At 35.5% G+C, this 24,091-nt stretch overlaps 1 protein-coding gene across 5 annotated transcripts in view; it reads left to right on the top strand.

Moving 5' to 3' along the window:
- Positions 1-24,091, top strand: part of KCNIP4 (potassium voltage-gated channel interacting protein 4) — a 1,185,503-nt gene that overhangs the window by 939,963 nt on the left and 221,449 nt on the right. The window contains exon 1 of one of the 5 annotated variants that reach the window (XM_003341434.4): positions 7,660-9,937. The exons of the other annotated variants lie outside the window; for them this stretch is intronic. Coding sequence (XP_003341482.2) covers positions 9,826-9,937 — 112 coding nt within the window. The 5' untranslated portion in view covers positions 7,660-9,825. Of the gene's footprint in view, positions 1-7,659; positions 9,938-24,091 lie in introns of those variants that run through there. 5 annotated transcript variants of the gene reach the window in all.

Below are 24,091 nucleotides of genomic sequence, written 5' to 3'. Positions count from 1 at the left end.
TAAATTCTCACAACATGAGTAAGGAAAGTTAGTCAGGAAGGCATGCATGAGTTCAAATCCTTACTCAGACACTAGTGCCTCTCTAACCCTGGCCAAGTTTTTAATATCCATATGCTGCAGTTTCTTCATCTGTATGATAGGGATGGTAATAGCACCTAGTCAACAAGGTTGTTACAAGGAAAAAATGAGATAATACTCATCAAATGCTTTGCAAACTTTAAAGTGATATATAATTACAAGCTGTTGTTATCACTTATTAGTTCACCATGGTAAATGCTAGAGGCAACACAAAATTGGTAGTGTATCTTCTGAATAATGGTTAAGTATAGATTACGTCTAGGTTTCCCTAAATCTGGATAATAATTGGGATAGCTTCTTTAGGGCAAGCCTTCTCTCTATTTTGCTTTTGTATTTGTAACACCTAGAATAATGCCCAGCATATTTATAGGAACTTCACAACTAACTGCTTGTTGATTATGGTTTTAAGTCATTTCTTTAGGAATTCAGGAGACAGAGATGGAGAAGGAGCAGATGGTCACTGTCTTCGAGTTCTTTTGGCACTGTTCCATTGAGAAGGATTAGACTTGCTATGTTTGGCTTCAAAGGGTAGAACACTTCCTCAGTGGAAGTCAAAAAAGACATGTCACATTGATAAAAGGGAAATCCTTCTAACAATTAGAGCTATCCAGAGGTTTGGTGGACTACCTTGGGAACTGGTGGATTCTCTCTCACTTGTGATCTTTAAGGAAAGTCAATGACCAGTTCTTAGGTATGTTATTACGATATCTTTCACGTTTGGAGTCAGTTAGCAGGATTGTGGAATGAGAGGGGGGGGAAATAATAAGTGAAATCCAGAAGGTACTTTGACACCAGTCTAGGTAGGGCTTTGAATGGCAGGAAGAGAGTAGTTTGAATCTTCCTCAATGAGCAATAAGAAGCCACTGAAGATTTTAGAATAAAGGAGTTATGTGCATAAGAAAGACAAGGGGCATGGGGGGTTGCACAATATCTCTGAAGCAGATGATTACATATACACTCAAACAGCAATTGACAAAGATGGAAAATAAGTCAGCTGGATTTAGAATAGACTTACAAGAACAAATATGATTGAATCAAATTTGGAAAACTATGCAGCACCTTTAGTTATCCCACACTACAAAATCAACTTTTATGAAAACTAAGTAGTCTTCTAAAAATGATGCTATGTGACTAAGAATTATAGAAGAAAATTAATTAATTAATTAAAGAAATAAATTTCAAGAGAAAAAATAAAATAAAAAGAATTAGAGAGGAGCATTGCCTCAGAATAATCAAAATTTGAGACCCTGATGGGAGGACAAAGAGAGAAACACAGGGACAAAGGAAAACAGAGAGTCAGAAAAAGGTGGGGGAGAGAGACAGAGATAGAGATAGGAACAGAGAGACAGACAGAAACAGAGATAAAGAATATAGTTTTTGAGTGCTTACTCATTTACTATATACCAGACACTATGTCAATACTGGTGATACAAATACAAGTGGAAAAGTCAGTCCTTGCCTTCAAGGAATTTATAGTCTTATTAGATAAAAGCCATAAGAGTAGAGGGAGATATACACAAGATGAAAACTTATCTAATCAAGAATAACTGGGAGGGACAGTGTACAAAGTTAAAGTGAGAGGGTGGAGATGTCTATAATGTGGCCTGAGGAGCTGATTCCAGGTAAAATGTTCACCTATCAGATAGTCTAAAGAGGATGGAGAGGTACATGATGGGTTTAACAAGTCAATCATGTTTTATGCATGGCAACTCCTTTAAAAATTATCCAGATATTAACAGAAAATGGCATTGTATCATGTAATGAGAATGAAGGACATAAGAGATGAGGAGGGATGTTCTGGTATCCACAAAATATTGAAAGCCACTATGAAAAGCCTCTACTACATGGAAGATTTATCATTAAGATTTGTGCAAGCTGAGAAAATGGTTCTCCCAAACATTAAAGTGAGTGACCTTGGATAAGTCATATAACCACTAAGCCGAGCTTCCCTTATCTATGAAATACCACCATGTTCTCTGGGTTGTTTTGAGAAGATACAGTCTCCATAGTGTTTTATAAACTAATGACAGATTTTAATATTTTAATGATTATTTCTCTGCAACACTTTACATAACAGAAGATGGCATTTCTCCTAGCTTTACATCTGCCTGATTTTTCTAATATGCCTTAAAGAAGTGGGTTTAGTAACACCAAGGGTGTGTTTTCTATTTGGAAGGAGACCTCAATTAATGGGTGAGATGTCTTTTGCATAATATGTTTTTGGTGAATTTTCTAAGAAGCGCTTCCTGACCATACATTTCTGGCCATATTTTCTAAAAGCATTTATAGTCTTACATATTCAACAGCAAGATGATCATTCTGTGTTTCCATAGCTCTTGGTTGTCATTCTGAGTAAGTTGGCATCGCTTAGGAAGTTCATTAAAGTCTTCAGATCCATTGGGTCCCATTTCATAAAGTGCCCACTGTGGAGCACCAAATGGGACCCTAATGGCCTGGAAGAGTTAATGTAGCTTCAAAAGCACTTACATTACTCCCTAGGAGTTTCCTACTTAAGCACTGGGAGATTCAACCTGACTAAATAGTAAGTGATATATTTAGACAGGTCTAATCCTTTACTCAGTAGGTTTATAATCTACTCCAAGTATGGAGGTGCTAATGTAACCTGCAGAGAAAAGGTGCCCATGTTCCTCTTCCTGACAATTGCCTTCCATTGCAATTACTGGATATAAACTGTTGCCACAGGCTTTATCAACCATAAGCCACAGTGCTAGGGTAATCAATTAGCAGCCTAGGAAAAGAGAGAGTGATAAACAAAAGACCCAGATGCCTTGTTGCAATTGGCACCCAAGGCAGGCCATCTAACTATAAGTCTGCAGCTCTTAATGCTATATTGTGATGTCTCTGTGTCCCACAGTCACAGGAAACTAGGCAAGTTTAGAAAGAAGCTGTTCCGTTCCTTTCCCACCTTACTTGCTCCTCTTTCTAATTTCCATATCTCATTTTATGGTACCACCTGTATTCTTCATCACCTGGGGGTTAGAACCTCAAACTCATTTTTTACCTTCCTTGGTCTTCTTTACTTTCCATCCCCAATCTATTGCCAATCTATTACTAAAGCCCATTGCTTCTTCAATGTTTCTCACATCCACCTCCTCTTTCCAATTCTCATTCACCACTCCTGTGATTCAGAACCTTGTCATCTCTCACCTAAGGCTATTGTGATAACCTACTAATCATCTGTGAGTCTTACCCTCTTGACTAGGGTATGTGTACAAGGGAATGACCAGAAGCAATGAAAAATTGAATTTTGAAGAAATGCCTCAGAAGAAGAGCAGATGGAACCCCAGAGGACCCGGGGGGATGGGATGGAATTCCAGTCAGGCTCAAAAGGCAGTTGGGAGAAAATCCAAGACTTCTTGTCTTGGGATCCTTGGAGCTAGGAGGGAGAACTATCTTTGGCTACGAAGATACCCCAATTCTCCCAATCCTTTTATCTGATTAGAAAAAGATCTCATCTCTCAACTGGTGGCAAAAATTTTAGGATAAGGACTCTCTTTTTCCCTTAGGGAAACCCAGAGTTTATTTCTAAATTTCCCCAGTTTAAACCCTCAAGATCTATACAGGGAAAATACCTTAGGGATTTCCTCTTTCCTCCTGTCCTTCATTACCCTTCAGTCCTTCATATCTAAATAAATTAGACATTTTGATTTATAATAGAACTTGAATCATATCCCATGTATTAGGAGGGGAACTTCAAAAAATCCATCATTTCAAGAAGGAGGCTGAGGGAAAATCTGACTTACACTTTAGTCTAGTCAGACGGACTCCATTGGTAAACAGCTCAATTTGGGGAAAGGGGAGGAAGGAAGGAAGGAAGGAAGGAAGTGTCATGTTGTATTCAATCCCCAAATAGCTGAAAATTGGTTCCTCTTCTTCCAAGTGCCCCTGCTAAGTTTGTTGGGACAAAAGCCATCTTTCCTTTTTCATATTTCTATTCCTGGTGCATATATGGCACAGTGCCTGGTACACAGTCAGTACTTACTAAATGTTGATTGATTGATCTAAAGCATCCTTCATTTACTGCCAAAATAATATTCCTTATACCTGAATGTGGTCACTTCATTCTTCTGATTTTTCAGGGTATTTTCCTATTGTCTTCTATCTTGTAAACAATGTGCTGTTTAAGTTGACATTCAAAGCCTTATCCATCTGGTTCTAAGTTGCCTCATATTTTCCAAGTTCATCTCCTACTCCTTCTCTTCGAGCTCTAGTCAAACTAGCTTGCTCATTGTACAAAACTTTGTTTCTTGCATTCTCTCCTTTGCTATTACCTTCCACTCTTTCCTATCATCAAAACCTAGAAAAGGTCATATATGATTCATGTATACCTCAATACAATTGAAATCAATGGGTTACTTCTCCAAAACCCATGAAATCCTGTCCTTCATGTCAAACTTTGGTTCTGAGTGTTAGGTCTTCATGGTAGCCAGTGGCAAGCACCATTTTGATGTAAAGAGGTATCATTGAGATCTTTAAGAAACATATAGATCTCCTGAGACTAGGAAATAGTGTCCTTTGAAGATCTAGTTAAATGATGTTAGGATATCTGACCAGGAGAATTTTGTGGTTCACCCTGCTTAAACATGTATAGGAACATTCTTTGTAAAAAATAAACATTGTAAAGAATTTAAAAACCATATACCACAAGAGAAACATTCAGTATTCCCTGTGAACTTTCTCTAAGCTATAAATAATATTTTAAAAGTTTGAGTGAAGTCATTTTGTGTACCTCAGAGGGAATTCTATGTAGATAATTATGTAAAAAATAATAACCTTGGTATAACTTTGATATGTATTTTTTTAAATTAGAATGGCCTTTTAATGATGTTTTAAAATCTATATTTTCAAGAGGGCACCCAAATCTGAAAGATATAATGTTTAATTGTTTAATGGACATCCATATACATATTTTAGAGAAATCCATCCAAAACACATTTACTAACTTTCAGAGTCTGCCCTTTAGCTGAGTGAAATACTTTTAACACCATTGTAGTTCTGGTGATAGTCAATCAAGAATGCTTTCAAAGATCTTTTAAAAGTAAATGGAATAAAACAAGTCAAAGGATTGATATACTTTATAGAGATACTCAGAGCAAACGTTTTAATTTTATTTCATTTAGGTAAATTTCTTTTATCATCATCACCATAACTAAAATTTATATAGCACCTACTATGTGCCAGGAACTTTGCTAAGTCCTTAAAACAACCCTTTGAGGTAGATGCTTTTATTATCTCCATTTTACAGAGGAGACAATTAAGACAGGTTAAATGACCAAGTCCTAAGTCATACTGCTAGTGAGTGTCTAAGATTGGATTTGAACTCTAGTCTTTCTGACTTCAAAATCTGCACCCTATTCAATGTATTCCTAGCTGCTTAATCATGACCTTTCTCTCCACCACTCATAAACGTATGACTGTATTGTCAAATAAATAGAATACAAGAATCTCCTGGCTTTAAAGTCTTTATATAATTTGACCTCACTCTACCTAATCAAGATTCTGTTGGCCTCATTACCTGCTCAGCAATACTCCTCAAAATAAGCCTTTGACTTCAATTAGGCTTCTTCACCATCCTCAGTATATTCTTTATTAAACGTTGCTTTTTTAAAAACTCATACTGCTACTCTTTGTTTAAGCAGACCCTACTTATTTTTAAAATACAGCTCAATTTCATTTAATTCAACAAACATTCCATTAACCTTTTCCTACCTACTCTGGGTTATATCAGATAAGTCCCTTCTCTCAACTACTTTTGCACAATTGATCTTTTTAATTTTTTCGACACTATCTGTGATTTCACTCCTATAAGGATTTCCAAATCAGGAAATTCTTTCCACCAACGCAGATTGGCACCTGCCCTACAATGAATAATTTTAGAGAATTGGCAGTGGAACAAATATTAAAGTACTATATGACTGCTAGTTATTGTTGTTGCTATTATTTTCATGCCCCTTATGTTTCCAATTCATTAAACTGCAGTAGCCACTATCACCAGGATTAAAAATAATATCTTCTTCACGTGTAGAGACAAGCAGGCCTGGGTTGAAATCTAGCATCAGACACTTCCCAACTGTGTGATCCTGGGCAAGTCACTTAACTCCCATTGTCTAGCCCTTAGTACTATTCTGCCTTGAAACGAATATAGAGTATTGATTCTAGGGCAGGAGGTAAGGTGTTTTTTTTAATAAAATAATATATTTTGCTTGGTGTTCAAAGTCCTTCATAACCTGCCCTCCCCACTGCCTTTTCAGTCCTCTTATACTTTATCCCCCAACCCCTTCGAAATACTACATAATGAAATGATAATGTCCTCTTTTTTGTTCTTCCAATAAAACTGTATGTATTTCCATATTCCAGGCATTTTCACTGGCTGGCTTCCATGAATGGAGTGCTCACCTTCCTTATTTATTCTCTGGCTACTGCCATCTCTGGAGCCCTTCAAGTCTCAGCTAAAATTCCATCTCCTACAAGAAGCCTTTGCCAATTCCTTCCTCCATTCTAGTGCCTTTTTTTGCTTGATTATTTCCAAATTGTCCTACATGTAGCTTATTTTTACATAATTGTTTGCATGTTGCCTAACCCTTTAGATGGCGTTAACTTCAGGTATCGCCTTTTGCCTTTCTTTTTATCTCCATCACTTAGCACAGTACCTGACATATATTAGATACTTAACAATTGATTGTCTGTCATTCCAGACTCTGAGGAAAGCCCTCTCCCCATGACTTAATGTTGCTTTGCTTTTAAATGTTCTTAAGTGATTTTGTCATATTAATTGTGACCATGACTGAGTAATCTCTGAAAAGATCTACCATTCCTATTTAAGCCACCATCAACTCTTATTTAGACTATCAAAACAGTCCTATTGATTCTGTCCCCTCTCCAATTTGTTTTTTAGATTACTGAGGAAGTGTTTTCTAGCTCCGAAGCCAAAAATCTCACTCTGTCACTAGCTTGATAAGAACTTTGGAGGCTTGCTACCAACTCTCATAAAAAATACAAACTCTTCAGTCTGGTATTTAAAGCCCTCCATTCTCTGGCTCCAATCTACCTTTACGTATTTCATGTTACTCTAATTATGTCATTCTATATTCCAACTATCCTACTGGTTGTATGGCAAACATTGCATCAGTTACTCAGCCACCATGCTTGGGATGGACCGTCTTCTCTTAGAATTCTTATTTTTCTGCCAGATTCAGCTCAGGTGCCACTTCTTCCTTGAAGTCTTTCCTGACTCACCAGTTACTAATGCTCTTCAATTCTGCAAATTATCATGCATCTTTATTTGTTTACATGTTATATCTCTTCCCTTTAAGAAAGAAAATTGGACTATATATCTTTCTCTTTAAAACAAAATTGCTTTTGCATATAATAGGTATTTAATATATATTGCCTTGAGTTGCATTCCCATCTCAGCTATAAAGTGCTTGAAATAAATTAATTCAATTCAAATGGATAAACATTTGTTGAGATTTATTTTGTGTAAGATAGTCTACTATATAGAGAAAGATACAAATATAAATGATATATGATATAAACCCCCCCTAAAGTCTTTAGTCTAATAAAGGAGTTCAAAGATGCCGCAAGCTAAAATATAAGAACATGACCTCTACATCAGAAAAGAACAACAAAAATGTCACAAGAGTTTCAGAAAATGGATAGATCACTTTTGTCAGGATGAACCAAGGAAGGCTTTTGGGAGGAGGCATTTAAACTAATCCAAGATAATAACTAAAATTTTCCTGGTATCCACCAAAGAGTTTTTTTTTTTACAGTGCTTCAGAAATACCTATCAATCAAAGGACCCAAACAGCATCCATTCTCCTCGCTGGATAGTGATTTACCTTTTATCATATAATCACAAGCAAATAGATAAAATGGAATTGAAAGGAAAAAAGATCCCAGAAAACCAGAATAGGAATTAGGAGAACTAAGTTTGGTTTGCAATTCAACCTCTAACAATGTATGACTATGGACAGTCATTTTATTTTAAGTTTCTTAATTTGTAAAACTAGTGGTTTTGAGGCATATCATCTCAGCCTTATCTAGTGCAATGATGTCAGACTCAACTAGAAAGGGGGCCACTATTACAAATATATGGATCCCTACAGGCTGCATACTGTCTTCCTTTTAAAATGTATCTGTGCCTATTTTTGTCATATTTCTATTTGTTTTGTTAAATATTTCCCAATTACATTTTAATTAGGAGTGTTGTTAACTCACGCTGGACAGAGACACCTTTGTGACACCTCTGGTGTTGTGGATTGAACAGTGGCCTTGGACACCCTCTTAGGCAGCTCACTTATCCTGTCTCAGCCTTGCCTCATTGGTAAAATGAGGTTAAACTCAATGACCAATAAAGTTCCTTCCAGCTCTACAATCTATATAGTTCTATGAAAGTTCCTTCCAGCACTAAGTTGTATGATCTGAGGTAAAAGTGGACTTTGATGACTAGGTAGAATTCTAGGTAATTGGAAAAAGGATGTCTCCCAAGGGCACCCCAGATGGCCCACCCTGGGCTCCTGGGCTCTGGGGGTATAGTTTGGTCAAGTTGTTATCTCTGGAGTAAGGAGATTGACACTGGGGGGCGGGGATGAAAACAGGTCTGAAGTGATCCTGGGTAAGTTTTCACTTAGCTATTTCATGGGATGAAGTCTCCATCTCCTTGTGTATTCTTTAGAGAGAGAAAAAATTTGAGTGTGTATGAAAAAGCATACTTGGGAAGATCCTCATTTAGATCAAGCCCTGGACAGTTATGCTGCATGAAACTTAGCTGCCTAATCAGTCCTTCTCGCCCTTCTGATGAGCTGATTAGGAATCCACATGCCCACGGTGTTCCTGCCTTCTCCGCCCCCCTCGAAATTTGTGTTAGTAAATTTGCCAGTCAGATTAATCTTGTCAAAGCCTCCAGATGAGACCTTGGTGACAGGGAAGCCTGTGTGGTAGGTGCTCAATTAGGCATCTCTTTAAGTAAGACCTGAAACCAAGAGTGACAAAGAACTCGCAGCTGTCATGCATTATTCTTACATTTCTATTGGAATAGATTGCAGGTGGAGTTTGGAGGAGATGGAGAGAGTTGGGGGTAGAAGGGGCTATTACATCTGCAAATATTATCCCCGGGTATTTTTGTTTTATGTAGAAGGAGGTTAGTTTTTCCTCTAACGAGCTAGCTGTGAAGGAAAGCAGCCGCCTTTGGCAAATGGGCGTTTGTCAAGCTTCACACACACACACACACACACACACACACACAAATAGTGTTAAAACAGCCCTGAACAGACTTGCAAAGCTGGAGTCTGGGAACGTTAGAATGCACAGTGCTGGGAGCAGTGTGCTCCCTAGTGCAAGTTTCCTGGGAGCGTTTCTTTTTTCAACTGACACAGCAAAGTCTCCAGTTCGGAAACAGCTGTTTTCCTGGACGCTCTCGAGATCCATTGACTGCAGCTGGCCCCGATGCCCACGGAGCCGGCGCTAGGTGGACCTCAGCAGCGTGCAGAAGCAGCCCCGCTGCTCCCTTAAACAGATGGGAAGAGAAGCAAGGGAGGCTGGCCTCCGCCTGGGATCGCGCCTCCGCCAGGAGGGTCAGTTGCTTTCCAGCGTTCCACAGAGAGGAGCTGCTCACTTTTTTCCCAGTACAACTCCTGGAGAGCCAGAGGCTGCCAGCCCCCTAATTACCTGCCTCCCTCTCTCCCCTACTGGTGTGGAGCCTGGAATGATTTGCCTGCTTGGAGAATGTTGACTTTAGAGTGGGAGTCGGAAGGACTGCAAACAGTGGGTATTGTTGTGATTATATGTGCGTCTCTGAAGCTGCTTCATTTGCTGGGACTGATTGATTTTTCGGAAGGTAAAGAGGCTGCTCACAGTTGGGGCTTTTGGTAGGGGACTGACTGGTTCAGGATTGGGCTAAGGCGCTGCCCAAGTTGAGTCAAAGTTTGAAAATCTTCATGCTCCACGTGTGCAATCAATGTGCTGTGTGAGCCTTCTTTCAAGTGACCCTGGCATTTCTTAACGGGAGGGAGGTGGAAGTATTTTAGAAGGCTTGTCTGGGAAGTAGTATGCATCTGACAGTGTGTGCCAGTTGTCCAAAGGCAGCTTCCAGGCTGGGAAACTGGCAGGATCTACTCAGGATGCTTTCCTAGGCTAGCATTGCAAGTTGCTTTGAGGTTGACAAGTTGACTCTCTCCACCTCGCCTACATTAATTGAGTAATTCTGTCTGATTTATGAAGGAAATGTGCTTCATTAGCTAAGATGCCAGTCTGGGGTATGTAAGGGTCTAGAGAAAGGTTAACTGTGATGTAAACTAGTTTAACTTCTCATTCCCTTTATGTTTATGGTCAGTACTTAACAAAAGATGTATTTTAAACACTTAATTTCAACTCTTCCCTTTAATGCCTCCTGAATGGACTTTGTTCATTTATCTCACCAGAATTTATTTTTCCTGAATGTATCTGTCTGCCTGAATATGAATCAGTAAGCCCCTTGGCCTGTTATAAAATATATGACCTTTACTTTTGCTCTTTGAAAAATCAGTTTGTTTTACAAAGATATTACACAAATAGTGGTTTTGTGCCCGCACCATCTTATTTTTTAAGCTGTTCATGCCATCCTTGAAACAGCAGGACTTTTTGAAAATAGTATGCAAATTCCAATAATTTAGGGTGAATTCTGCACCTGGGCCGCTTTTTCTGCCCAGATAGGATTTGTTTTAGCTAATTTTTCCTTCCGTGATTGCATCTTTTAGGATATTCCCTTCCCACAGTTTTCCCCTATAAATGATGAGATGAGAAAGATTTCCCATCATGATTGGGATTTAGTTAAATGAGTTTTGTTTTGAAATCCTAGTAACCACAGGTGCAAAGCCTTGACATTATCCCAAGATAAATCTTGTTAAAATGTGAATTCACTTTCAATATATATAAACATATATGTAATGCATATATATTCATATTTGGTTTGGAGATAATTAGCACCCCCTACACAGGCACATGTATGCAACATACACAATTGCAAAACCTATTTTCTTTAGATTCCTTATTTGTAGACTTGTAAGGAAAGAAATGAGGTCTTATCACTTTGAATTCTTATCTCCTCTTTCTCAAGTACTCCAGATATGTGACAAGTCCTGCTTAATCAGACATGAGACTAATACTGCAAAGGGATAGTGAAAAAAAAATGCCCAGAAATTACTTTCTTCTTTTTCTGATATTACATAGTAATTTAATTGAACTACTGGAGGGAAAAATTGCATAATCAAACTTCTCTCAGTGCCCCAAACCAAGACTGTACTCTTCAGAGATCTCTGACCCAGCACATTAGCTTCTATATCTCAATAGAATTCCACATGGGGAAGATTACATGGAGCTATTGAAAACCTTTCTTGTGATTTCATTTTGAGAATGAGTTTTGTTTTTTTTATTCTTCCTGTACTGTTTTAGAGTCCGTGCCACTGTTCCCTTGCTCCAGTGAAATACTGTGGAGGCAACTGTAGTTCAGAGGCAAAAGCAGCAATTTCTAGATTCTAATATTTCCCAAGGTGCTAGAGGAAGAGAACTTTGACATCAGCTTAATATCATGTTTTGTTTTTTATAATGCCACTCCTGATAGTATATGGCTTAGAAGCTGAACTTCCCAAGTCCAAGTCCATTGGGAATGACTCAGCTTTTCATCTTTCCTGAAGGTTGCCATTACAGTTTACCAAGTAGGGGCTTTTCAAACAAGATCTTCCAAACCATTCAGATAGAAAAGTATATTGGTTGACCTGGTGTCTCTAACTCAAATGTTCCCTCTTTAATTCTTCTGTCAGATACACAATGTTTCTGGCCAACTCTAACTCTTTACCTCTTCTTCGGAGCGCATTTTGTCCCTATTTTTTCTCTCTTGTGTAGTTCCAAAGTCATTTGTTTTTTTTCCTTCTTCCTTTCTGGTGACTCTTGGCTTATTTATTCATAATTTATATTGACATCATCTGGATTTACCTTATCTCCTCTACTCAGAAATAAATTTCTTGAATGTAAGAGCTGGTTGTATTCATTTTAATCATTTCCTATGCATAGTAGGGACTGTCTGAATATGTTGACTTTAACTGAATTAAATATTTTCATTCATAAAGCACTTCTGTGTGGAGGACAGGTATATGAAAAATGGGAAGATAACTGCATAAGATAGTATAGGTATCTCTAAATAGTTAGTAAGAATTTCCTAGTATAATTAGACTTTAGTGTGAGAAACATTTATGTTTCATTTAAATAGAATTTTTATGCCAGTAAAGTTTCTTTTTTCTCCCTATACTACTTTTATTGAATAGAAATGCAGGTTTTTCAAAATTGAAAGTAAGTGGTAAGGGATGAGGTAATGATGCTAATGATATTTTTCTGCAATTATTTTGGTTCTTATACATACTGATTCACTAATAATGAGAAAAAGCAAGAATTTTGGCAAGTTTTTATTGCCCATTATTGTCTAAATAAAGCAAAATATTCTTCCCTTAAGAAAAAGGATAAATTACCACCTTTTCCCCTAGAATTAGTTTTAAAATAAAAAAGGTCCTTACTCCCCACCCATTCCACAAAATTCAAATGTTCTAGTTTAAAAAAGAGGACTTTCCTCATCTCTCTTTTGTTCCAGGGTTCCTTCTTTATTTTCTCACATTTCTCTGGATATGGCAGATGATTTGGGAGTGGAAACCCTCAGGTTCTGACAAGTAGTAGCCACATTCTGAAACTAGTAGTCATTTTAATCTTTTTCATTTTCATTTCACTCAAAAAACTCTACAATCCAGATTTACTGTTTGCAGATCTTCACTCAGAATATTATATCTTCCATCTCTGGGCTTTTCTTCCTGGCTGTCTATCATACCTGGAATTCTCTATCCATTCACTTCTCTCTTTTCTGTGACTTCCTTCAAGATTCAGCTCAAACTTTACCTTCTGTAGAAATCTTTCCATGTATCCCATTTTCTGAGATTATTTCATATGTACTCTCTATATCCTAGTATGCATCTAGTTACATATGTGTCAACTCCTTTAGAATGTAAAATCCTTCCATGCAAGGACTGTTTTTTTTTCCTTTTTGCTTATATTTTATGTGTGTAGATTTTTTTGGCTATTTTTTTTTGCCTTTAAATCTCTGTTGCTTAACAATTTTGTTCCATAAGGTTTTTTTGGTTTGCTTTTTAATAAAGACATTGAAGAAAAAAAAATAAAAAAAAAATAAAGACATTGATTTTGAACTACTTTTGTTCATTTTCAGAAATTTCTGAGTGATTCTGGTGGTTTTAATTATTATCCATTATAAAAGATTGCATAGGTATCTGTATCAGAAAATTAAGAAGCTCTTAGCTACTTTCAAGGACTCTAAGCTAATTTCAGGGTCCCATGGCACCCTGTACCTTCATGAGAGGTCACTTATGTCTTGTCTTTGGGATTTCATATCCATGACCTCCTGCAAAGCAGAGACAACATCATCACAGGTATCTTGTCTGCTGTTGATTAGAACTCAAGGCCCTGAGGAGTAATTTAAGCAAAAACTTTTATCTGGGAGTTAGAGGCCCAGCTTACATCTAGTGTGCTTGGGATGTGGTAAAATGACTTTCAAATTCCCTTAGCAAGAGGGGGAAAAACCTAAATTAAAATATAATTTGCAAAAGAAAAAAATTAATTTCAAATTTGTTTTTTAGGGATAGTGATTGGCTATAAAGGAAACTTGTTAAATAATCAAGGAATACTTCAAATAATCAGCATTTATTGAGTGCCTGCCTTTGCAAGACAAAAATTCCATGTGATTGTCATGGATTTCTTTAGATGAACTTTTTTATCTTCTTTGGGAGAATTCCTCTACAAGTCAGTGGAAGAATTAAGATGTAAATCTTAAAAAAAACCTTTATATAATGAAATATGCACTTAACTTGGAATCCAAAAGCATCTGTTTGAGTCCATAGACATCTAGTAAATAAGGAAAGAAGATAAAATTATTTTACTTTTAAGGAGCCTCAATGACATTGATCAATGACATTGGCCTCCAGCCTGTTCTTCACACAATATTCAACTCTTTGTGACTTTCTTCTGTGTCCCCTTACATGAAATGCATTCTCTCCTCTACTTCCTGGCTAGTGTCAAGTCATTGGTACAACTGTACCTTCTGCAAAAAAAGCATTTTCAGTCTTCCTTAATGCTAGTGCCTTCCTTTTGAAGTTATTTCTAATTTTTTCCCACATTTATCTTGTTTGCATGTGGTTGTTGTCTGTTATCTCACTTATTAGATTAAGCTTCTTAAGTGCAGACTCCTTTTTTGCTTGGCTTCCCTTTTGGGTTTTTTGTTTTGTTTTTTGATTTTTTTTTGGAGGATTTTTTTCTCTATCCCAAGGGTTTAGCAAAAAATCTAGAATATACTAAGCATTTAATGAATACTTGTTAACTAGACTCAGTTTCTTTATCAAACAATTAATTTACATTTCTTAACCTGGCTAGGTGGCAGAAATTGTGCTGGGTAGGGATAGTGAAAGACAAAAAGGAAACTGTCCCTTTATACACAATAAACACAAAGTAATTGAAGTTTTGCTAGTGCTTGGAAGGGTAGAGAATCAGAAAAGTTGCATCAAAGTGGGGGGTTGAGCTTTGCTTTAAAGGAAGCCAGGGATTCAAAAAAGCAAAGGTGAGAAGGGAATACATCCCAGGAAGAGGGTTGTAAAAGCATGGAGATAGGAGAAGAAAAGCTATCTTTGGAAGTCTATGGTTTCATAAAAAAAAAAAATCTTATTTTATATTTTATATGCTATAAATTTCTTTTTGTTGAGAGTTGTTAAAGACAGCAACTATCTTTTGCCTTTTTTTCCTATCTCCAGTACTTAGTATAGTATCTGACACACAGTAGGATCTTAATAAATATTGATTGCATAATGAGAAGGCAAAGTTAGACACACCATAGAGCATGTAAAAGTAATCAATTAATCTGTGAAAAATAGGTTGAAGGCTAGGCAGTGCCAAAGGAGGGAAAGAGAGGGGGGTGAGGGAGGGAGAGGGGGAGAGGGAGGGAGATAAAGAGATGGAGAGAGGGAGAGGGAGAGAGATTGTAGTCAATTGTAAAGACAATGGGAATTCAGTAGAGTTTATTGAGAAGGCAGATGACATGGCTATACCTGTACTTTAGAGAAATCACTTTGGTAGCTATGTAAAGGATAAATGAGAGAAGAAGGGACTTGAGGCAGGCAAAGTAATTAGAATGCTATTGTAGCAGTCCAGATGAGAGGTAATAATGGTCTGATCTAGGGTGCTGGCTGTGTGACTAGACCAAAGGAGATAGACACAGGTGTTGAGGATTGAAAATCTACAAGTTTTTATGACAGATTGGATGTGAGTGTTGAAGGTGATTGAGGTCAGGTCACAAGGATGTTACCAAGGTTTTGAATCTTGATAACTAAAAGGTGAATTAAAGGTTTGTTCCACAGAAATAGTGAATAGAGAAGAGAGGTGGATATGGAGTGAAAAGAAAATAATTCTATTTTGGAGAGGTAGACTTTGAGATAGATGCTTATAGGAGACTTAATCTGAAATGTCTAATAGACCATTGGTGATTCAGTATAATAGCTCATGGAGATTGAGAGAATCTAGATCTGAGGATACTGAGTGGTAAAAAAACAAACTATGAACTATAATAGTTTATTAGTATAGTATATACTATAGTATAATAGTATAATAGCAGTCATTATAATAATTAAACTAGGAAAAATAAAGGGTTATCCTGTATACCAAGGTAAAATAATTTGCAGAGAAAAATTTCAGAGTTTTGAATCTCTAATTAGGGCCAAGGGATGGAGTGATATCAAAGTTTTCATGTCTATAAAATATAGGGTTTTTTTCTTCTAAAGCCAGTTGTTCTCTTCTACTATGGAGCAAGTAGCTCTTAAGTATTATTGAATTTTTTAGTTGAATTTCAGCTCAGAACCAAGAGAGGTAAAGTGATGTGTAAAGAAGTACAATGATCAATATATTTAAGGAGGAATACTTAGGTTCTTTATTCTCCTTTGTACTTCTACAGTGGTCAAATATCTGTCTCTTCTTACCTGTTCAGATGTTTGAAAATATGTGTCAGTTACAAAGGATTAATATCCAACAACATGGAGTGTATCCACTTTTGATCTTTTCAAACTACTCACCTCCATACTCAACTAAATCACTTGGCAAAAGTTAAACCCTATGTTGTTAAAAAATAATTTGATCATGTTCATGTTGAATTCTAACTCTTAATTTTATAGTTTGATTACCACACTTTTCCATGGCCCTTCAGATGGAAATGCCTGGCCAATAAGATGGAACTGTGTTTCTGAGGATAACTTTATTTATCTAGTGTAATAATAATTATGTATTCAAAAGCCATCAAGAGTATTTCAATATACTTTCTATTAATGATTATGTTTGAACCTTAAAGGTAGGTGCTACTAATAGCTATCACTTTCCTACAAATAAAACTCAAGCTCTAAGGTTCAGTAATTTGATCACCATCACAAAATGGTGGACATTAATGGTAGGGTTTGGCCTCAGGCATCTCCTGTTTTCATTGTTCTGAATTTCACACTCTCTCTAATATAGCAACAACAACAACAACAAAAATACCTATACAGTCTTAGTTAAAGATATTCCATTTAATATTGCAAAATGGGCATTTTTTTGCCTTTTAAATACAGAATCATCTTCAAATGCTATTGCTTCATCAATCGGTAAATACTGCAGTGTAGCTCTAAAACAAATCCAAACACACTTCAGCATTCAGTTTGACAAACATACAATACTTAATACTTAGAAAACTCTCCTCTTGATGTATAAGTTTTCATTTTATCTCGCCCAGAACAACTTCCTCATCTTCTCCACACCATAATGCCTATACTTTGGCCATTATCCTCATATTCCCTTCACCACAATAACAAACTCTTAGTGCCATTTTAAGCTACAATAGTAAAACAAAAACAAAAACAAACATGAAGGCTTTCAGTTGTGTATACACATATCTACACATACATGTCTATATATACACATACATATGTACACATAAAAACATGTGTGCATACACATACATATATTTACAAAACTATGAAGTACTATATAATCATCATTATTATTATTTTAGATATTAAAGAAGAGATTTCACTTAAGATCTTAAAAAGTGGTGCAACTGAATTTTAAAGCTGGAAGGACCTTAGAAATCACTTAATAAAATCCCCTTCTTTTATAGGTCATGAAACAAGTCCAAAGAGGTAAATGGCTGGCCTGAGCTCACAACTACTAGTGGTAGAACCAAGCCTTCTGACTCTTGTCAAGTTCTTCCCCCAATGTACCCTTCAGTTATATCACTTTTCATCATTAGTAGGGAAAAACCACAATAACAAAGTGCAAGAGCTTTGAAGCATAATTCCTTTAGCCTCAATATTTTTAGTGTGATGGATCCAGGCACAATTAAATTTGTGACAGATGGAAGATGATGTAATTCAAAATAATATACTTATGTATAAAGTACCCAGTCATTGTTGATTCAAAAATAATTCAAGGTATCCTGAAAAGGTATAGGAGATAATTCTGCACCAATTTTTGAATCCACTTTATGGGTTATATGACCTTGGACAAGTCACCTCCCTTTTTCTGTGCTTCAGATTTATTATGTGTAAAATGAATGTTTTGTACTAAATTATCTCTAAGGACTCTTCTATGTCTTAACTATACTGTTGTCTTCAGATGTGGATGCCTCTGGGTATGAGTTGCAGGTGCTATTCTAGTATGAACTGACATGCATTTTCATCAGAGTAATAGGCAGGTCTGTTTAGCTAATGAGCAAATAAGCAGAAATTGAAGATTGGATGTGCAATGAGGTAAATGGAAATGGTGCTTTCAAATTTAAACAAAATAAAGAGGGAAACTAATCTTAATAAAGGACTGATAAAAGACTTAGAAGAGTAGAGCACCTGCAAAAACATTCATGTTTCCACATCTGTCTTCCACATCATTCAGCACTTCTCAAACATCACTGGTGCATTGATGCTGAATTAGAGATCCTCTGAAGCATCCTTTTATTGGGAAGGCACATTTAACTCCTTCTTGGTGCTATAAAATGTTCAAAGAGATATACAGGGAGTGGGCCAAATGTGCTTCTTAATGACAATAAGACTTTTGGAGCTACAATTAGGAATTTCCATTGAAAAGGGAGCTCATTAGGCATTTGTACAAAAGCTCAGGATCCTTAATGAGTGTTCAGAAGAAAAGAATACTGTTCAAAATAGGATGCTGACTTCTATGTTGTTATCCATCCCTCTTACCAGGCTGGAAATATACATCTTAGCATTTTATGGGCATGTTCAAGAAAAGCTGCAGAGCAAGCAAGTAAATTTTTTAGCTAGAAAATATTCATAAAAATGAATAGCTGACCTGCAAAGCTATATCTTCAGATAGACACAGTGCAGAATGTGAGGAGGCACTGGTTCTTGTGTTGATTGGCTAAACTGAAGGCAGAAGTTTCCCACTAGGTCTCCATCCCTTAAAGTACTCTTTTCCTCTGTACTTTTCCCCCAAAACCTGCCTGAATTTTCTGGAAACCATGTAGGACCCATAAGTTCTTACAATTAATATACTTCCCCCCCACTTCATTGACAGCTTGTGTCAATAGAGCATACATGGAGGAAGAAAAGGGTTCAGGGAGTACAACAGCTGTTCAATGGTAAAATTAAGGAAAACTGTGCCTTATAGCTCTCTTTCTGCTAGGGTAGCTTATTAGTGAAATAATGGAAAAGAGGCTAATTAGTTGGGATCATATAGAACTATAGTTGGGATCATATAGAACTATATGGTAATCAAGAAAGCTTAAGGTAAGAATGAGAAATGTGGGTTGATTGCAATTGAGTCAGAAAACCTGGGTTATCATCACTTCTGCCATTAACTGACTCTTGGTCAGGTCACTCAGTCTATAAGGTCTTTGTTTTCTCAACTGTAAAATTTAGAAGTTGAACTTAAATCTTAAGTATTGCTCCCAATTTTGAGATTCTTTGATTCCATGAATCATAATTAGGCAATATTGACCTGAATGGACTTTCTTCCAGCAAAACCTGATAGTTGGAGAACAAGCTTAAGATAGTCATTCTTTTGCAATGCTAATACCAAAACCAGGGAAGGATAAACAAAAAAGAACTCTAGATGAATATCATTAGAAAAAAATATAACTTTAGACTTTTTTAAATTGATAATTTTTATATCAATTTATCCCAAAAAATCACTTATGATCAGGTTCTACTTATATCAGAGATTCCATAATAGGAATCAGCAAAATAAATTGTATTAAAAAGATTTTTCTACCTGCTCCTTTTTTTTGCATTTTGTATTAAAAGCTCATTTAGAAATAACATGTTATTATAGAAAAAAGTGAGATTTTGTTTGGTATGCCATTTATATTATATTTGTATTCTTTCAAGTCAGCCTGATGACATGGAAAGAGGATGAGATTTGGGAATCATTAGAACTGATTTTAAGTCTGTTTTTACCATTTCCTTCATCTGGATCCTTGGGTAAGCAGTATCATCTTACTGGGCCTCAGTTTCCTTGTCTATAAAATTAAACTAAATGACAACTAAAGTCCCATTCCTTTCAGCTTTAAATCCTTGATTCTAAAGCACTATTAAGATAAAGTTACTTTGCCCAAAATGTTAATCAAGAGTATAGTGAAATAAATCACTTTCTTAAGGATTAAAAGAATTCAGAACCTTGTCAACTGGAATATGGAGTCTTGGTTTTCCCCAAATTCTAGAGAAATAGGTACTTTTAAAATGAAAACAAAAAGGATTACTTCAGCTGTAGCAACTAAGCACTTTTAGCATATTCAATATTAACAACATTTTTTTGCCTGCAGAGAATAAACAAAGGCAATTGTAAACATACTCACTAAATTGCATATAAGATTTATTATGACATAAACTTAATATGCTTTAGCTGTGGGGGGTGAGGGCCACAAAGATCAGTTAATTATCTCATAGAGACACCCTGCATGTAGACATTGAAGGGAAGCACTTAGACCAAAAGCTTTAAATCTTTCTTCCTTTGAGTGGGGTACAATGAAGAATTTATTGAATTTTGAATCAGAGGTTCTGGATTTGAATCCTCATTATTGTGGCCCACTAATTGAAAGACCCTGGACAAATCAATCAAACTCTAAGACTTGGTACCTCATTTGTACAATGAGGATGCTGACTTAGATAATCTGAAAGGTATCTTCCAGTTGGAAATCTATAATCTTTGTTATTAAAAGTAGTATGGCCTTAAACATCATATTATTATTATTTAGAGATCTAGTTCCCAATGTTTTTTTTGGTAGCAGTAGAATCCTTTACTTTAAACAAAGCTTAGGAGAAACCCTTATAGGAAAATCTTTTTAAATTTATTTTTAAATAACTATAATAGTCAAAATTTCAAAATGCTTATTTTAAGTTATTTTATTGGTGATTTTATCATGACTAACAATACAAAGAACTTGGTTGTTAACAAGTGTTTGTTTGCTATGAAAAAGTATTTTATTATTAGAAATAATGAGAAGCAAGAGATTAACTTAAAATTTTCACAATTTTTATCCTTTCTCTTTTTAAAAAAATAAACCATTATTTTGAGGAGTTAGGACATTTCATTACATTTTCTCTTTTAAAAAGCAAGACTTTTTGTTTTATTGGCTATGTTTTTAAAATAGCTTTATATTTTATAAAACTTGTTAACATATTTAATTTTATCATTCACACTAGAATCAATAGACAAATCTAAGTTGGAGAACTATGAGAGTCATAAAGGCATAGTAGAAAGAGTACTTGTCTTGGTGTTATTAAAATCAGAGTTCAAAGATTCCACATTTATTTCCTAGCAATATGAGTTTGGCAAGTCATTTCTCCTCTCTGTGTCAAGTCATATAATCTTTAAAATGGGAATAATAACAGTACCTCACCAGAGTGCTCAAAAAGTATTTTGAAAACTTTAAAAGTACTATATAAATCCTAACTAACATTATTTCCTCTATTTTGGGTCTGAAATAGACTTGATTTTCATAGTCTCAGGTTTTAAATGTTAGCTTTTCTTTTAAATTTTCTGGTTTTCTCTAACCAAAATGAGCATTGATACAAAAAATTATAATAAAAGGTACTGATAACTAATGGACACCATGTATTTGATTTGTACCATGCTAAATTATATCTTTTACTTTGTTAGCCATCAACATTGTAAGCAAGTTCAAAAGGAAGATTTTTACAATTTAATGAAAAACACCAAAGTTAATAAAATGACAACCTAGATCCAAAGAGGTGATGGGTGGTCAAGATTTATTTAGATCAGAAAGTCTTGAGTATGGTGATATGAAAAATATGAGTAGGATGATAGCCCAAACATGAAATCAGCTCTGGGACATAAAGGAAGTCCAGAGATAGCAGCATGGGATTCAACTGAACTCAGTTCATCACAATGATGGAATGTACCTTCAGCTTTTTGATTGATTTCTTAGTACATGGTTTATTGGGAATAATCAACTTAATGACCTATTATAGATCAACGGGAAGCCAACTTTTCAGGCAGTGGATTGATTTTGACCAAAATAGTTTTTGTTCTTTTCTTTGTTAAAAAGAATGTTTAGAGGTGGTGGGGCGGGGGGGGGGGGGGGGAGAAGGGGACACAGAGAGAAATCTAAGCAACATAAAAAGAAAAATAGCAATAAAAATACATCAAAAAATCTTTTTCTCACAAACACATCCTATGCTACCAAAGGAGACAGTATTGTCAATGGATTTCTCATTTGTTCCTTTCAACTGTTAAAACTATTTTTGTGGGGAATACTTGAGTTGTACCAGGGAGTTGCAAGACTTCTATAGAATATGATGTGTGAAATACTGCTGTAAAATTACAGACACACAGAACTAAGCTAACTAGTACCTGAGTTTTTCCTTCCATTAAATTGGAAAGAGCATTGGATCTAGAGTCAAAGGACCTGGATTCAAAGCTCATCTCTGATATTTCCAACCTTTTTGTCCTTACACAAATCACCTAACCTTTCCATGGTTCAGTTTCTGCATCTAGCAAGTGAGGAAATTTTAATAGTCTCTGAAGTCCTTTGGTTCTAAATATACACTCTTATAAATGTATGATAAAGGTATTTCATTTGAGGTACATTATTTGGTTGCAGAAAATTAGGGAAATGGGTTATTTAATCCAAATCTAATACTATTAAAATGATTCACTTAGTAAGAAAGATCAACAGATAACCTCCCAATTAAACATCAAATTAGAAATCCTGAAAACCAAAGGAAAGATTAATGAAATTGAAAGTAAGAAAACCTTTGAACTAATAAATAAGATAAGGAATTTATTTTACAATCCATGAAGATAAAACTAAATTGCAAGTAATTTTGCCCAATTATATGCCAATAAATCTGATAATCTTAGTGAAATAGGTGAATATTTAAAAATATATAAATTTCCCAGATTAGCAGAAGTGGAAATAGAATACTAAAATAATCCCATCACAGAAAAAGAAATTGAACAAGCCATTAAGGAACTCCCTAAGAAAAAAGTCCCAAGAACAGATAGAATTCATTTGTGAATATACCAAACATTTAAAAAATAATTAATTCCAATACTATAAATATTCAGAAAAATAGTTAAGTTGTTAATGTTACTGTTATGTAATGTTAATGTAATGTAAAAATGTTACAAAGTTTCCTTTGTAACATAAATATAGTATTTGTAACTAAATCAGGAAAAACAAAAACAGAGAAAGAAAACTATAGAGCAATATCCCTAATGAATATCAATGCAAAAAAAATTATAAAGATAAGGGCATCCTTGATGGAAACTATTCAAAGAGAGGTAAGCAACTAGTTTTTTTTAAGTGATGTTGGATATAGAAGTATGGGCTAAGGAAAGGCATAGACTACATAATACCGTGATCTCTTCAAACTAAGACAATGTTTGATAGTGGAAGCAATCACAGAATTTGAAGACAGAGAACTTGCTTTCAAATAATGGCTCAGATACTTTCTACAAAATAGTACCAATACTTAAAAATCCCTACAAGTTGGGCAAATGTTTAGTCGCTTGGGAACTCAGTGTTCTCATGTGTAAAATTAGGGAGCTGAAATAAACAATTCCTGAGTTCCCTTCCAGCTCTAACTCCTTTGATCCTCTGAATCTATGATGCATGATTTTGTGATTGTTACTCTTCACTTATGAGGTTATAATTACTGTGTCATTTGCCACAATAATAAGCATCCTTGGTGAGTGGAGCCAATGTTAGCTATAAATTCAAACAAATGCCTTACAGAAACAGTCAAGTAAATGACCATCTCAGAAATAAAAAAATAATGAACATTTTCACTGCTTCTCAGATAATAGCTAATTCAGTGGCACCTTTTGGAGCAGGGTAGTGTTAGTTATTTAAATATCAACCCAATCACCTTTGTCTCTTCCACCCCCTGACAAATTATAAAAAAAAAATCAATTTTGGACAACGGTCTACATTTGAAAAAAATATTTTTAAACTGCCTTATATGTGGAGATTTTATCACTCTCTTTCCAGATATGACATAGTTTTAAAAACTCAAATCTAAGGGAAAGGATATAAAACTTTAAAAATAAATTGATTAATCCCTCTATCTCTATTTTAGATGAACCTGAAGATTCTAAATCTCAAGTAAAAATCTGTGAAAACAGAAATATTTCATAAGCTATGTTGGATGTGTGTGTTTAATGGCAGGTTTACAAGTAAACGCTAGAGGCAAAACTATCTCTACATTCAACTACCTTTATTGCATTTGCTTTTACTCCTGTAGTCTCCTTCCTTGCTGAAATCCCAAAGGTTTGGTGTATAGATGTCCCATTGAGTTCAGGTTTGCAAGAAATGACCCCAACTCTGTGAATATTAAATCAGGCAACTCAATCCCCTTTCTATTTTAAATATCAGTATATTACATCCATTGAAAGCATTAAAAGCTTTATGTGTCAG

The sequence above is a fragment of the Monodelphis domestica genome, chromosome 6 (genome assembly GCF_027887165.1).
Source record: "Monodelphis domestica isolate mMonDom1 chromosome 6, mMonDom1.pri, whole genome shotgun sequence".
Classification (NCBI taxonomy): Eukaryota; Metazoa; Chordata; class Mammalia; order Didelphimorphia; family Didelphidae; genus Monodelphis; species Monodelphis domestica.
Note: the sequence above shows the minus strand (reverse complement) of the source record. Positions and strands in the feature narration are given on the sequence as shown.